This window comes from Chiloscyllium plagiosum, chromosome 9 (genome assembly GCF_004010195.1).
Source record: "Chiloscyllium plagiosum isolate BGI_BamShark_2017 chromosome 9, ASM401019v2, whole genome shotgun sequence".
NCBI lineage: Eukaryota > Metazoa > Chordata > Chondrichthyes > Orectolobiformes > Hemiscylliidae > Chiloscyllium > Chiloscyllium plagiosum.
In genome coordinates, this window is record NC_057718.1 from 100,384,787 (window position 1) to 100,397,168 (window position 12,382).

General features: G+C 41.4%; 1 protein-coding gene across 1 annotated transcript in view; it reads left to right on the plus strand.

The window, feature by feature from the left end:
- The window catches only part of sptlc3 (serine palmitoyltransferase, long chain base subunit 3), a 118,881-nt gene extending 106,732 nt beyond the window's left edge, over positions 1–12,149 (plus strand). The window contains exons 9-12 of the mRNA XM_043696626.1: positions 625–751; positions 1,428–1,563; positions 2,684–2,813; positions 6,502–12,149. Of these exons, the coding sequence (XP_043552561.1) occupies positions 625–751; positions 1,428–1,563; positions 2,684–2,813; positions 6,502–6,615 (507 nt within the window). The 3' untranslated portion in view covers positions 6,616–12,149. The remainder of the gene's footprint in view (positions 1–624; positions 752–1,427; positions 1,564–2,683; positions 2,814–6,501) is intronic.
- The last annotated feature ends 233 nt before the right edge of the window (positions 12,150–12,382 follow it).

Sequence of the window (12,382 nt, forward strand, 5' to 3'; positions counted from 1 at the left end):
CAGTACAGTACTGGGAAAGTTCTAAATATTGAAGGTGACTTCTTTCAGATGAGATGTTAAAACCAAGACACTGTCTACCTACTTGTGTGGATGCAAATGACCTAAGACACAATTTTGAAGAAGGACAGTATAAATATCCCTAGGTTCCATGCCACTATTTACCCCTGATTCAACATCACAAGAAATAGATTCTCATTTATTGTTACCTTGCCGTTTGTGGGAGCTTCCTGTGCTCAAATTGCTGCTACCATTCAACAGTGACCATACTTTGTTAAAAACATACGGGCTTTGAGACATCTGGAGGTCATGAATAGTGCTAATCCTCTTTTTTTAAGTATTTATCCACCTGAAATGTGTGTATAATCCTTTCCTGTTGCAATGCTGAAATCTGAAAGTTGGTACTTTAATGCATCTGTAGTGCCTCAATAATTTGTCTGAAGCACTTGGATAGCTGTGTCTTATTTAAATAGGCAACAAGAAAATTGTGAACAATGGTCATGTTTGGTTAATGCTGTTAGGCTAAGATTGATGTACTGAGGATTGTTAGCATTCAAACAGTAAGCAGCTTGGTCCTATTAAACCTTTTCTACCAAAGTCATTTTCTCCTATTTGGACCTTACACAGGAGCTTGTGGATTATTTACGAGCATATTCTCACAGTGCTGTCTACGCTACCTCAATGCCTCCCCCAATTGTGGAACAGATTATCAGATCACTAAAGTGTATCATGGGACTTGATGGAACAACAATAGGTGAGAAACATAAAGAATTTGAATTTTTTTAATAATGCATGATAACTATGTATCTTACAGCTCCCTTTTCCTGTGGCCTGGATGCGTGCTGTTCAGTTACTGTTGACAATTCAAATGAGAAGTCACAGACCTCCAGTAAATTGTGGAATATTTTCTCCTCTATCCATGTGGTAGTCAGCTGAGGCTTAGGAAGGATAACATTACCACCACTGAAGGTTTGAGTTCTTTTCCCTCTCCAAGAATGGAGCACAGTGATTAAGGCAGATATCCCTGCGTAGTACTGACGGACCACTGCGTGGTCAGAGATGCAGTTTTCAGATGAGATGTTAAACCAAAGGTCAGTTCTGAAAAGATTCTATGTCATTATTTCAAAGAAGCGCAGGAGAGTTCTCCAGGGCCCTAGACAATGTTTAGCATCCTGTTAACATTGCAAAAGTGATGATTCTGATCGAATCTGACCATTATCAAATAACTGTTTGCAGGAGCTTGCTGTGTGTAAACTGATTATAATGCTTCCTGCATTTCAACACACTTGAAAAGGCACTTCACTGGTTATGAACTGCTTTGAGAGATCCTGAGGCTGTGAAAGTCACTATTCCTTAATTATAAAAAGCACAAATTATGCACACAGGAGATATGTCACTGATGTTCTTTGCATCCTTCTATTTCTCTGCAGGTATTGAGCGAGTGCATCAGCTGAGAGAGAATGCCCGCTACTTCCGACGGCGCTTGCGTGAGATGGGCTTCATCACTTATGGGAATGATGATTCTCCCGTGGTACCATTGCTGTTGTACATGCCTGGCAAAGTAGGGTATGTTGTCCTGGCCTGTTTTACAAGCTCATTCCTCCTGCAAAAGATACTAAGGGTATCTTTATTCCCTGGATTAATGGCACTACGTGAACTCATTGGTGTTCAATGCTTTTCCCATCTTCCTGTGTAGCCTCGTGCCTTCACTTAGACTGTGTCACAATCTCTCGTGTACTCTGGCCTACGCAAGCTCCCCTGCTGTCAGTACTTGATTTTAAAATCATTGTCCCTTTCTCTAGAATCCTCTCCAGCCCCATAATCATGAGATCTCTGCCTATCTCTAATTCCTGCCTCCTTGAACATCCTCAACTTGCATTGCTCCACCATTGGTAGTATGTCGTCAACTGCCATCCCTCTCAGACTCCCTATGCCTCCACCTCTCTCACCTCCTATAAGACACCCCTTAAAACCAACCAGTTTAACCAAGCTATCAGTCACATGTCCCAATATTGCCATAGGACAGAGGTGAAGTGAACTTTATTTCTGAGGTTTGTGCATCTTTGGAAATCTGGCTCAGAAAGTAGTGGATACAGTTTCTAACTCGGGAGCTCATGAGTCTGTGGAATTGTCTTGCATAAAGTGTGCTGATGGTAGATCGTTGAACATATTCAAGGCTGAGTTAGATAGATTTTATAAGAAAACAAACTGCAAGATGCTGAAGATCTGAAACAAAAAAAAAACAGGAATTGGTGAAGGGGTCAGTTCTGACAAAGGGTCACTTGACTCAAACCTTTTAACTCTGTTTTTCTCTCTACTAAAGCCACCAGACCTGCTGAGTTTCTCCAACATTCTGTTTTCGTTTTATTTTAAGTAAGTAGTGGGGATGGTGTCATTGAATATTTTTAAGGCAGGGATGAATCGGTTCTTGTTAGGTAAGGAAGTCAAAGTATTGGTGATGGATGTCAATATGGAATTCAGAAAGCAAGCCTTATAAATGGTGGAGCAGGCTGAAGGGGCCCATTGGCCTTAATTATGCTGTTATTTCATGTGTTCATATGTAGTTTGGTGTCATTTATTTATCACATTTTACCATAAGAAAGGTGCTTTCCAATGCAATCTTTTTTTTGTTGTCACTATAATGTTTCTCAAACAGCTGTGTGATAACTAGACACTCTGCTTTCAGTGCATTTGCCAGGAGAATGCTGAAGAAGAATATTGGGGTAGTAGTAGTGGGATTTCCAGCCACTCCCATTGTGGAATCTCGGGCTCGCTTCTGCCTGTCTGCAGCCCATACACGCCAGATGCTGGACACGGTGAGTTTCTGCTGAGCATTCACCTTTCACTTTTTTAATTGGGCCGAATATTTGTTCAAGTAACTCTTGTTTTTCAATTCATATCTTAATAACAAATCCATGGCGTTCACGGCTGGTGAAGAGCACAGATAGAGACAGGTAGACATCTGCATAAGGGGGGGCAGGGGAGGGGCAGTGGTGTAGTAGTAATGCTACTGAGGTGGTACTGAAGACATTCAGCCTAATAGTCTTGGGACATGTGTTCAGGCATGGTAGATAGTCAAATTTAAATTCAATAAAAACTAGTCCAATGTTGACTGTCATAACTAGGCAAGGCCAGCATTTATTGCCATCTCAAACCAACATCCATATGTAGAATTAGGCAGCAAAACCTTTGAGATTTATAAAGGTTTTATTGTAACTCTACATTTAAACGTAAACACCAGTTTCCACCTTTTCCCTCTGGATACTTTTCCTGCCCAGAAGCCAAACCCCTCTGGGAAAGAACCCAGCTCTTTCTTTTTTCAACCTGTGAGGAGCAGCAGGTAGGACTTTGAACCTGGACCTTTGCCCCAGGTGTAGGAACACACGGACTACTCCTAAGAACCCAAAGAGCTCAAATCTTAATTTAATTATCCACCACCAGTTCAAGCAATTATCGATTAACCAAAAAGAAACACTGCCCAGCAGAAGCAGCATGACGATAAAAAAAATCAAAATAGTGGGGAAACAAGGGAGGGAACTAAATCAAAATAGTGTTAGTTGGAGGGGGGGGAGAAAGAGAGACCCCCATCCCAGCCCCTGCCATGCCACCTGCCAGAGCCTTCAGGGAGCTGGTGGACACGGTATGCTCCCTCTCCAGGGAGACCTAGGCATGGATACCATCTCCTTTTTTTTCATCTTCATCCTTTATTTTGTATTTTTATTGAAGACCCATCACCCAATGAATTAACAGAAGTTGTAACTATTAACAAATTCTATTAACCAGGGGCAGTGGCACAACAAAAACCAAAAAGGTGGAGGCAAACAAGACTAAAGGACTAAATCAAAATAATGTTGGTGGAGGAAATAATGCACAGCCAGCCCCTCCTTCCGGTGAAGTGCCTTTGGCAGGTTTCGAGTTACAGGGACTGGATGCAAGCTCTTCATGCAGCAGCTGGGCCTGCTTCAGGGCATGGCTAATCTTTTTGCAGTTGGAATTGTGAAGTCCCAAACGCCAAAAGGTTTTTGTTCATACATTAACGAGTTCTTGACTGTTCTCTTAGGCTGTTTGGGATGAACTTCAGGCAAACTGATGCAAGCCACTAGAGGGTAGTTTGGCGACAATTCTGATCCTGAGACAAACCAGCTCGTTCTTCTTTTAACTTCAGTTTTCTGAAATTTCGAGTCAGGAGGAAGGCAGTTAGTCCTTCAAGCCTATCCCAATATACAATGAAATCACACTTGATTTTTATCGTAAATGTATTAACTGGCCTTTGTTCCACAACTTTTGTATCTCTAACCTCCTCAAGCCTTCTAAGTGCACTCAGTCTCCTGAGCATTGCTGACGTTTATCGTTCCACTATTGTTTGCCATGCCTTCTACCACTTGCACCTAACCCCCTCTCAAAATCTGCTCTCTTCCTTAAAATCATACTGTGCCTTGACATCTCCTTACGTGGCTCAATGTCACATTTTTTTGTTAATGTCTGCATAAGGCTTCTTATTACATGAAGTGAGCTATCCAAATGCAAATCATTGTTGTTGTTACATCCTTGCCTCGCAAAAGTTGTCAATCTAGGTGTCAAAGTTATTTATTGATCTCCAGCCTCAATAGCTTTTAGCTGGCAGAGAGTTTCTGATTTGGATGTGCATTCCTTCCCATTTTAAACCTTTCATTTCCATTTACTGTCTGACTTCACTCCGACCTTGTGAACACACCAGTTGTTTCTCAGTCATTAAAACACATCCTAGCTGCCCCAGATAAGACTTGATTCTGTCCAGGCAGAGCCACCCTTGAAGATGGATATGAAAGCCCTTGAGATGGTGCAGTAGAGGTTTGCCAGATGGTTCCCAGGTCAGAAACATAGAAACCGGGAGGAAACTTAGGCCATTGAGCCCTTGGAGCCAACTCTGATGTTCCGTATGATCATGGCTGATCCTCTCTCAATGCTATATTCCCATCTCCTTCCAATTTCTCAAGCCTCCACAACTTTCTGTGGTAGAGAATTCTACAGGATTCTGAAAAAAACCTTCCTCAACTCAGTCCTGCATGCTCTACCATATATCCTGAGGATCTGCCCCTTGTTCTCGACTTATAACCAGGAGAAAAATCCTCCCTGCAACAAGTCTGTCCAGCCCTGTTAGAATTTTATACATTTTAGATCCTATCTCATCCTTCTAAACTGCTGTGAATGCAGGCCCAATGAAATCAATGTCCCCTTGTGGGACAGTACTGCCATTCTCAGTTGAGGGAATTTCGCAAGGAGGTTAGGTTGAGCAATGCTGTTCTTCTTGGGGCAGAGGAGGCTAACAGGAGATTTGCGAGAAATGTCCAAGGTACATAAAGAAAAGCTATTTTCATCAGCTGGTTTGTCTGAAAGTGAGGGAACATGGTTTTAAGGTTTAGAAGGTGTGATACAGGGAATGTGACCTGCATCTTGCTGCCCACGAGGTTGGTGAATGACTAGATGATCAATGTTTTTAAAAAAGGAACGGGCACTTGACGGAAATGAAATTACAGAGTTACAAGGAAAGTGTGGAGGAGTGGGTCTGTCAGGATTGCTGTCCAGAGAAACAACATAGATTTAATGGGTCAAAGGTTCTGTATTTGCTCTTTAATAACTCTATATATAATGTGAGTGATGTGGGTCCACAGAGCTGATGGGAAGTCTTGACTGGATTAAGTGTCAGTCAGGCACATAACTGGCCAGTATCCACCCTCCTCAAAGTTCAGGCTGAATTTGACATGACTGAGTCATCCATATCAATTTCTGGTATTCATGCATGGGATGTGGACATCGCTGGCTGGGCCAGCACTCATTACCCATCCCTAATCGCTTTGGAGAAGATGGTGCTGAGCTGCTGCTTTGAACCATTGCAGTCCACACAGTGCAAGGCTGTTACAAAGGGAGTTTCAGAATACTGACCCGGCGGCAATGAAGGAATGACTGATATCATTCCAAGTCAAGATGGTATGTGACTTGTATAGGGTACTTGCAGCTGATGGTGTTCCTTTTACCTCATTTGCTGCCCTTGATCTCCTTGGGGCAAAGGTTTGGAAAGTGCTGCCCAAGGATGCTTGCTGAGTTGCTCATGCTCTCAGCTCTAAACTACAAGACGATGGGTCCAAGTCCCACTCCAGGGCTTAAGCACAATGATAAAGGCCGACACTCCTGGTGCTCCATTATCGGAGTTACTGCCTTTTCGATGAGACATTAAACCAAAATCTCCAATGACGGCTCAGGTGAATGTAAAAGCTCCTGTGATACTGCTTTAAAAAAGGGCCTGGTGTCCCAGCCAGTACTAATCCATTAATCAACATCACAAAACAGGTGGTTTGCTCTTTATCACATTGATTGTGGGATCATGCTGTGCTGAAATTGGCCATGGCATTTTCTGCTTTACAATAGTGACTACACTTGAGGTTCTTCATTGGCTGTAATCCTCCCTCATATTTCTGAAGGTACTATATAAAGGCAGTTTTTTAAAATGAATATTAACCATTGCAGGTGCTGAATGTCCTGGATGAAATGGGTGACTACCTACGATTCAAGTACTCCAGGCGGTCTCCCTCTGTTCGTCCTGAGCTCTACAATGAGTCAGACTTTGAATTGGAAGACTGAACTACCTCTGCAATGTGGAGCATATGCATTGTACCACATGCGCCTCTCCGCCGCTCCCCAGTCACAGAAACAGCATGCATGTGCATGCACCTCTTCGTCTTTAATGTACGTGAATCGGGGGGTGGGCAGGGGAATAAGGGGAGCAGGAGGAGGCTGCAGCAAGACAATGAACCTATCCAAGCATGCAGAGAGAGAGAGGCTTCGAGCAATCTAGGGCAGAGTTATTCGCCAGTAACATACCACTGATGGCCTTGGACAGATGCTCCTCTATAACGTGCCCAGCACTGTGACAGAAGCAAGAAGCTGAGAGACCAGTGAGAGAGAAAAAAAATCAAAGAGCTTGGTTCACAAGTCCTGCAGCTGTCCTTTCTACAGATGTTTGTTCACTTGTGCAGTTTGTCAATTTTGGAGTATTTTTAAAAGAAAGGAAAAAAATTATTTAAAAAACATTGTTGCTGTTACTCCAGGCGAGAATTTAAATTTTAAAAAAAATCTTTCTATGCAACTATTGTAATAAATATTCATTCAGGAATTAGCCAAAAGTTAAACTCAGGCATTTTTGGGTGGGTCTTTGTTAGAATTTAATTCACCTGCAATTGGATTTTCAAGCCGATATTATTCATAACTCTGGATGTTTTGATGGGGAACTGACACCAAAGATTTGTCTAATCATATGGAGTTTTGTTGAAAGGTTATGGAAAATAATATACCTGTAAATACAGAAATTATAATTTTTGTAAACCTTTATCTAAAGTCCTGTTGAGATTAATTTAAAATATTATTCTGGGGGAATGCAAGGCATATACTGAATGCTCAAAAAGAGTGGTTTGGTTTGTTTTTAAAATGTGAAATTCTTCCTGCGCGAGTGTAATATTTGGGGGATAAAAGCTTTTTTAAGGGGAGCAAAATATGGTTAATTGCTTCAGATTTCTATCCATGTTTGATATTTATAAAGTTAATTTGAGTTATCTTCTTTGCCTCGTTTTAAAATAATCTGGGCTTTACATGCTGCTTGCCCACCCTGTCCTGTTTTCCTTCAGCTCATGGGAGAGAGGGAAGAGTGTCTCAGTTGTAAGGCATAAGTCATGGGCTCCAATGCTGCTCCTGCCCAGGGCCCCTGATCCAGGCATAGATCTCCCCTTGCCTTCCTGGACCCTGGAGTTCCTTAGCCCAAGCCACAGTTGCCTGCTTGACCACCATTGTGCTGTGATTCTCCTTGGGGTGATGATCGCAAGGCCTTTCTCCCACCTGGAGCTTCCAGTCCAGCGTTGATTTCAACCCCCCCCCCCCCCCCCCCCCCCCCCCGAGTGAATGTCTGTGACAAACAGACTGCTCAACCCTACTATTGCCCCACATCACTCAAAGTCCATGCTTCTCAATCTGATTTAGCATATAGATAGTCACCAGCTAGGTCCCTTCACATCCTGGAGTTGCCAATTCATCCAGCAGTGAAGCAGCTCCATGATGAAGGGCAGATTCTGTCTTTTAACAAAAACACACAGTCCATTATCACTGCAGTTTTTCGCAGGTTATTCTTTAAGAATATAGACCTTTGCTTAAACACTTAAAAAGAAAGGTTAAGCGACATTGTTTTGATTCATACATCCAGCATGTAGCTCAAACTATAACATGCACACTTCTGCGATTGTTACTTCTTTGTCCCTTTAGAAGAAATGGAACAATTTGCAGAATTCAATGTCTTCCAGATTATTAAACAGATGATATAATAAAAGCTCAGTTATTCTAAACCAGTGGCTCTCATTAATGCTTAAATTCCATAACTTTAACAGGATATGTTATCACAATGGATTCAAATTTTAATTGTCTTTTATCCCTAGTATCACTATTGCTGTAATTTCACAGAATGTTGTTGACTGCAACTCTGACTTCGGAACGGCATCCCTTTAGGAAGTCAGCTTGAAAACAGAGTAGGCCGTTACTGAAATTGTAGATTCACAAATTATTTCCATTCCTTTTAAGTCCTTTGAGGAATCAGTTTTAACACCCCTCAGCTTGCTGGCAAATGGCTTCATTAGCAGCACTGAGCAGAACAGTCTGGCATATGGTACAGAGAATGTATTGGTTCCTCCTGCACTGTACTGCAGTTTTGTTTGCGCTGAACTCCAGTGTCACCAGTGGGATACAACTCAATCTGTCACTGTACTTTCTTGACTAAATGGAATAACATGTTCTCTGGTTTGGAGGCTGAAATGGTGCCAATTTTTACTGATCTGTACTTGCAGATGGAAGCTATGTCAAATGATTGGTTTTGAAGAACTTCTCCATCACAGACCAGTGAGTACAGCTGTCCTGAAGCTCTTTCTAAGTTGTAACTCTAGTCTCCCTGCAACATCAGCTGCAGTTCAGTTTGGTAGCACCACCATCTTGGGATCAGGAGGCGACAGGTTCAAATCCCACTCCAGAGATGAGCATGAAAATCTCAGCTACGCCCCCAGTGCAGCATTATCCAATTCCCGTTGTTTTGAAGAAGCAGATGGAACCTATCCACAGATGCCCTGGCCAAAATTGATCCCTCAATCAATATTGCAGAAAGTTATTTGTTTTCATTTTGCCGAAGCTTGCTGTTTACAAATTGGCTGCCACTTTTTGTGTGCTACACTTCGAACGTGCATCACTGCCTGTAGAGTGCTTTGGGATGACTTGAGGTCAGAACAGGCGCTTCAGAAATGCACTTCCATCTTACTGTCAGACCCGGTGGGACAGCAGCCAGCATAGTGTGGCTGTGGCTACTTGCAGACTGTTTGTGTGAATCAATTGGCTGCCTCATGAGGCTCTTAAACAATGTCATAACATGAAAGTACCTGGCACACAGACATGTGAATGATCTCTTTGAGGAGGCGTGCGCACTTGTCAGGCTTAATACCAAGCTCATTGGCAGGGGCAGGTGTAAAATAAATTCTCCTTGGCCACCAATCTAAAATGTCTTGGCACTCCCTAGCCAAGGCAAGCTCAAGTCTGGTAAAGGGTTGAGCAGCCACAGTCAGAAAGAGACAGTATTTCGAAGAAAAATGCCTGAAGCCTTATTTAGGACACTTCCAAGACCTACAGTTGCTTCCTGCCAATATAAAAACAATCTGATCCTTAATTTAGTTCACAATCAATTAATTCACAATCTGGAGACTGTGAAAGAACAAGTGTTTAGATGGGTTTTTTTAATCCCTCAGTATTTTGAGGCTGTTGCAATGTTGCAGGCAAGCACTTTGCCTTGTAGCTGATAGTCTGAATTTAGCGTGTCCCAGGAGGAAATGTGCTCCTTTTCCGGCCCCCAACATCCTTGTTAGTCATCTTGACAGGCCACAAATTTCTAACATGCATTTAATTCAATGCATGCTTGCGTGCACGGTGGGGTGTCTGTGGTGACACCTTTTCACAGCCGCCTTACCATCCGTGTACACATCTTTTCGCACTGAATTTGCTAAAGTAATCTAAAGTCTTTCAGTTTCAACATTTGTGCCATTTTTAGGATAACGCCCATCGAGCATAAAATAAAAAGTTGCAGTTTTACCTGTGGGAGTTGGTTGTAACCTGTAAAACTGCCTCCATTAATTTGTCTCTGACTTATTGCGTTGGATTGAAGTTTAACAGCCTCCTATTCTGGAGGAACAAGGTCAGAATTCCTAATAAGTATTTGGGTTTGATGATGATTACCACATTTTTCTAGCTGTTGAAAGCTGTAAAAGCAGGCAATAGTGGGCCTGAAGAAGGATGGATTCACAGATTTACTGGGGTTATTGTCCTCGGTGGAAAACCGTTTGCCAAATCTATCCTCATCATGGTTACCTAACGATGAAACAATGTAAATCCAGTTTCTTAAAAATGTGCAATTTCCTCCCTTGAGCCTGAGCAGATTGACAATTCAAACTAAGAGAGGGACTTTGTGAAAAAGCATTTATTTTTTAGAAAGCCAGGCAAATGTTGAGGTTACTTCAATTGCAGTTTTTAAATGGATTGCACCCATCATCTATCTGGACTTACACATATGCTCACTGGTTCGAAAGTCTGTTCCCAGAATTGGGAATTGTCTTGTTATCCTTCTGGTCAATGTAGCTATCGGTGGTTGTAATCATTCTCGGGATGTTGTGTTTCTATACTTTTAATCATATCTAATTTTACTGCATTTACTAAGAGTCAATGTATCTGTCCAACTCTGGTAGTTAGATGGATGAGGCACATATTGAGTTAATTTTGTTCTGCAACACTTTCATCCAGGTTAGGGGAAGCAGGCAAAGGAAATCAGATGTTCCTTGGGCTCACTTAGGAATGATTCTGCTAATACAGCAATAAACCCCTGTTGAAAATGCACAACACTTAAATTTACATGTAATTTTAACCCACAATCTCTGACCAGGTTTGAATTAATCCTGTCATCAATAGCACAGTCACCATGAATAAGCAAACATTTTTTTGTTTTAATATTCATTAGACATTTAAGATAAACTGAATGTCTACCCTTAGCCTGAATTTTTCCATGCCGTTCTGAAGGGGTTACAATGTCATTAAGACTGTGGTGAAAAAAATTAATTTTAATCTTGTTACGTTTGTTAAAAGATGTTTAATAGAATTATTTTGTGAACCCATTCTAAGGGCTTGATAAATTCTAGAATCAGTGATAGGCCATATCAGCCTATCAAGTCTGTTTCACCGTTCAGATTTGATAATCCTCAACTCCACTTGCTGCTTTTACCCCTTTAACCCTTGATTCTCTTCTGTCTTTCTCAGCTATGAATTATATTTAATGACCCAGTCTCTATAAGCCTTTTGTAGTAAAGGATTCCAGAGCTCACTACTTTCAGAGAAGAAAATTCCTCATCTCTTACTCTGAGGATTTACCTTCTGGTTCTAGACTCTCCTACAAGGGAACTCTGTATCTAACCTGCCAAGCCCTCCAACAACCTTACATGTTTCAAAAGGATTCATTCTTCTAAACTCCAGTGATTATACGTTAAGTCAGTCCATGCAAATCTCATTGTTTACTACTTAAAGTTGCAGTTGTGGAGGGAGAATGAATCCTAGATAGTTCTGTCAAGACATTCAATTGATTCAGGTACCCAAAGCAAAAATGAATATGGTAGAAAAATTATTTAACTTGCAATTTCATTATTAAATATGGCAGTTTATGAACTATAAGGAAGCAAGTTGCAAGCGTGTGTCTTTAAGCTCTAACTACATGCACTGAGCCACGGGAAATAACATGGCCAGCATGTACAATCTCAAAAGAAGGCCCATGCCTCTCTCCAGATAATTGACCACTGGTTATGGCAGGGTCTGAGAGTGGAGTTGTGTACACAAAGTGATTGGCAAGGATAAATTTGCAAGTTTAATCTATGTGCGATCTCCATTTGCTTTAAAGTATTGAGTGTGAAAGGTTTGCATATATTTGTATACTGATTCTTTTTTAATACGTAATGGACCAGAAATAAATTACAACTCCTTTTGTCACATCATTTTGTTTTGTATGTCTGATGAAGATGCATGACTGGCCTGAGCAAATAAAGCCTTTTGCGTTCCCTTAACTCTGGCCTCTTCTCTGTCTATGATCTCTGTTAAATCTCTTGATAAAATTACTGCTATTAACTAGTATGTATGAGCTTTTTTTAATGGAACCCATTATAGTAATTGGGATGGAGGGTTGAATGTTCCCACAGTAGCTTTAATTAGAGAGCAAAGAGAATTGAGTCTTAGCACAGCAATGATTGTCCCTCTTTTTAAAAAAAAACTCTTTGGTATTTCAACTGAGATACCAGAT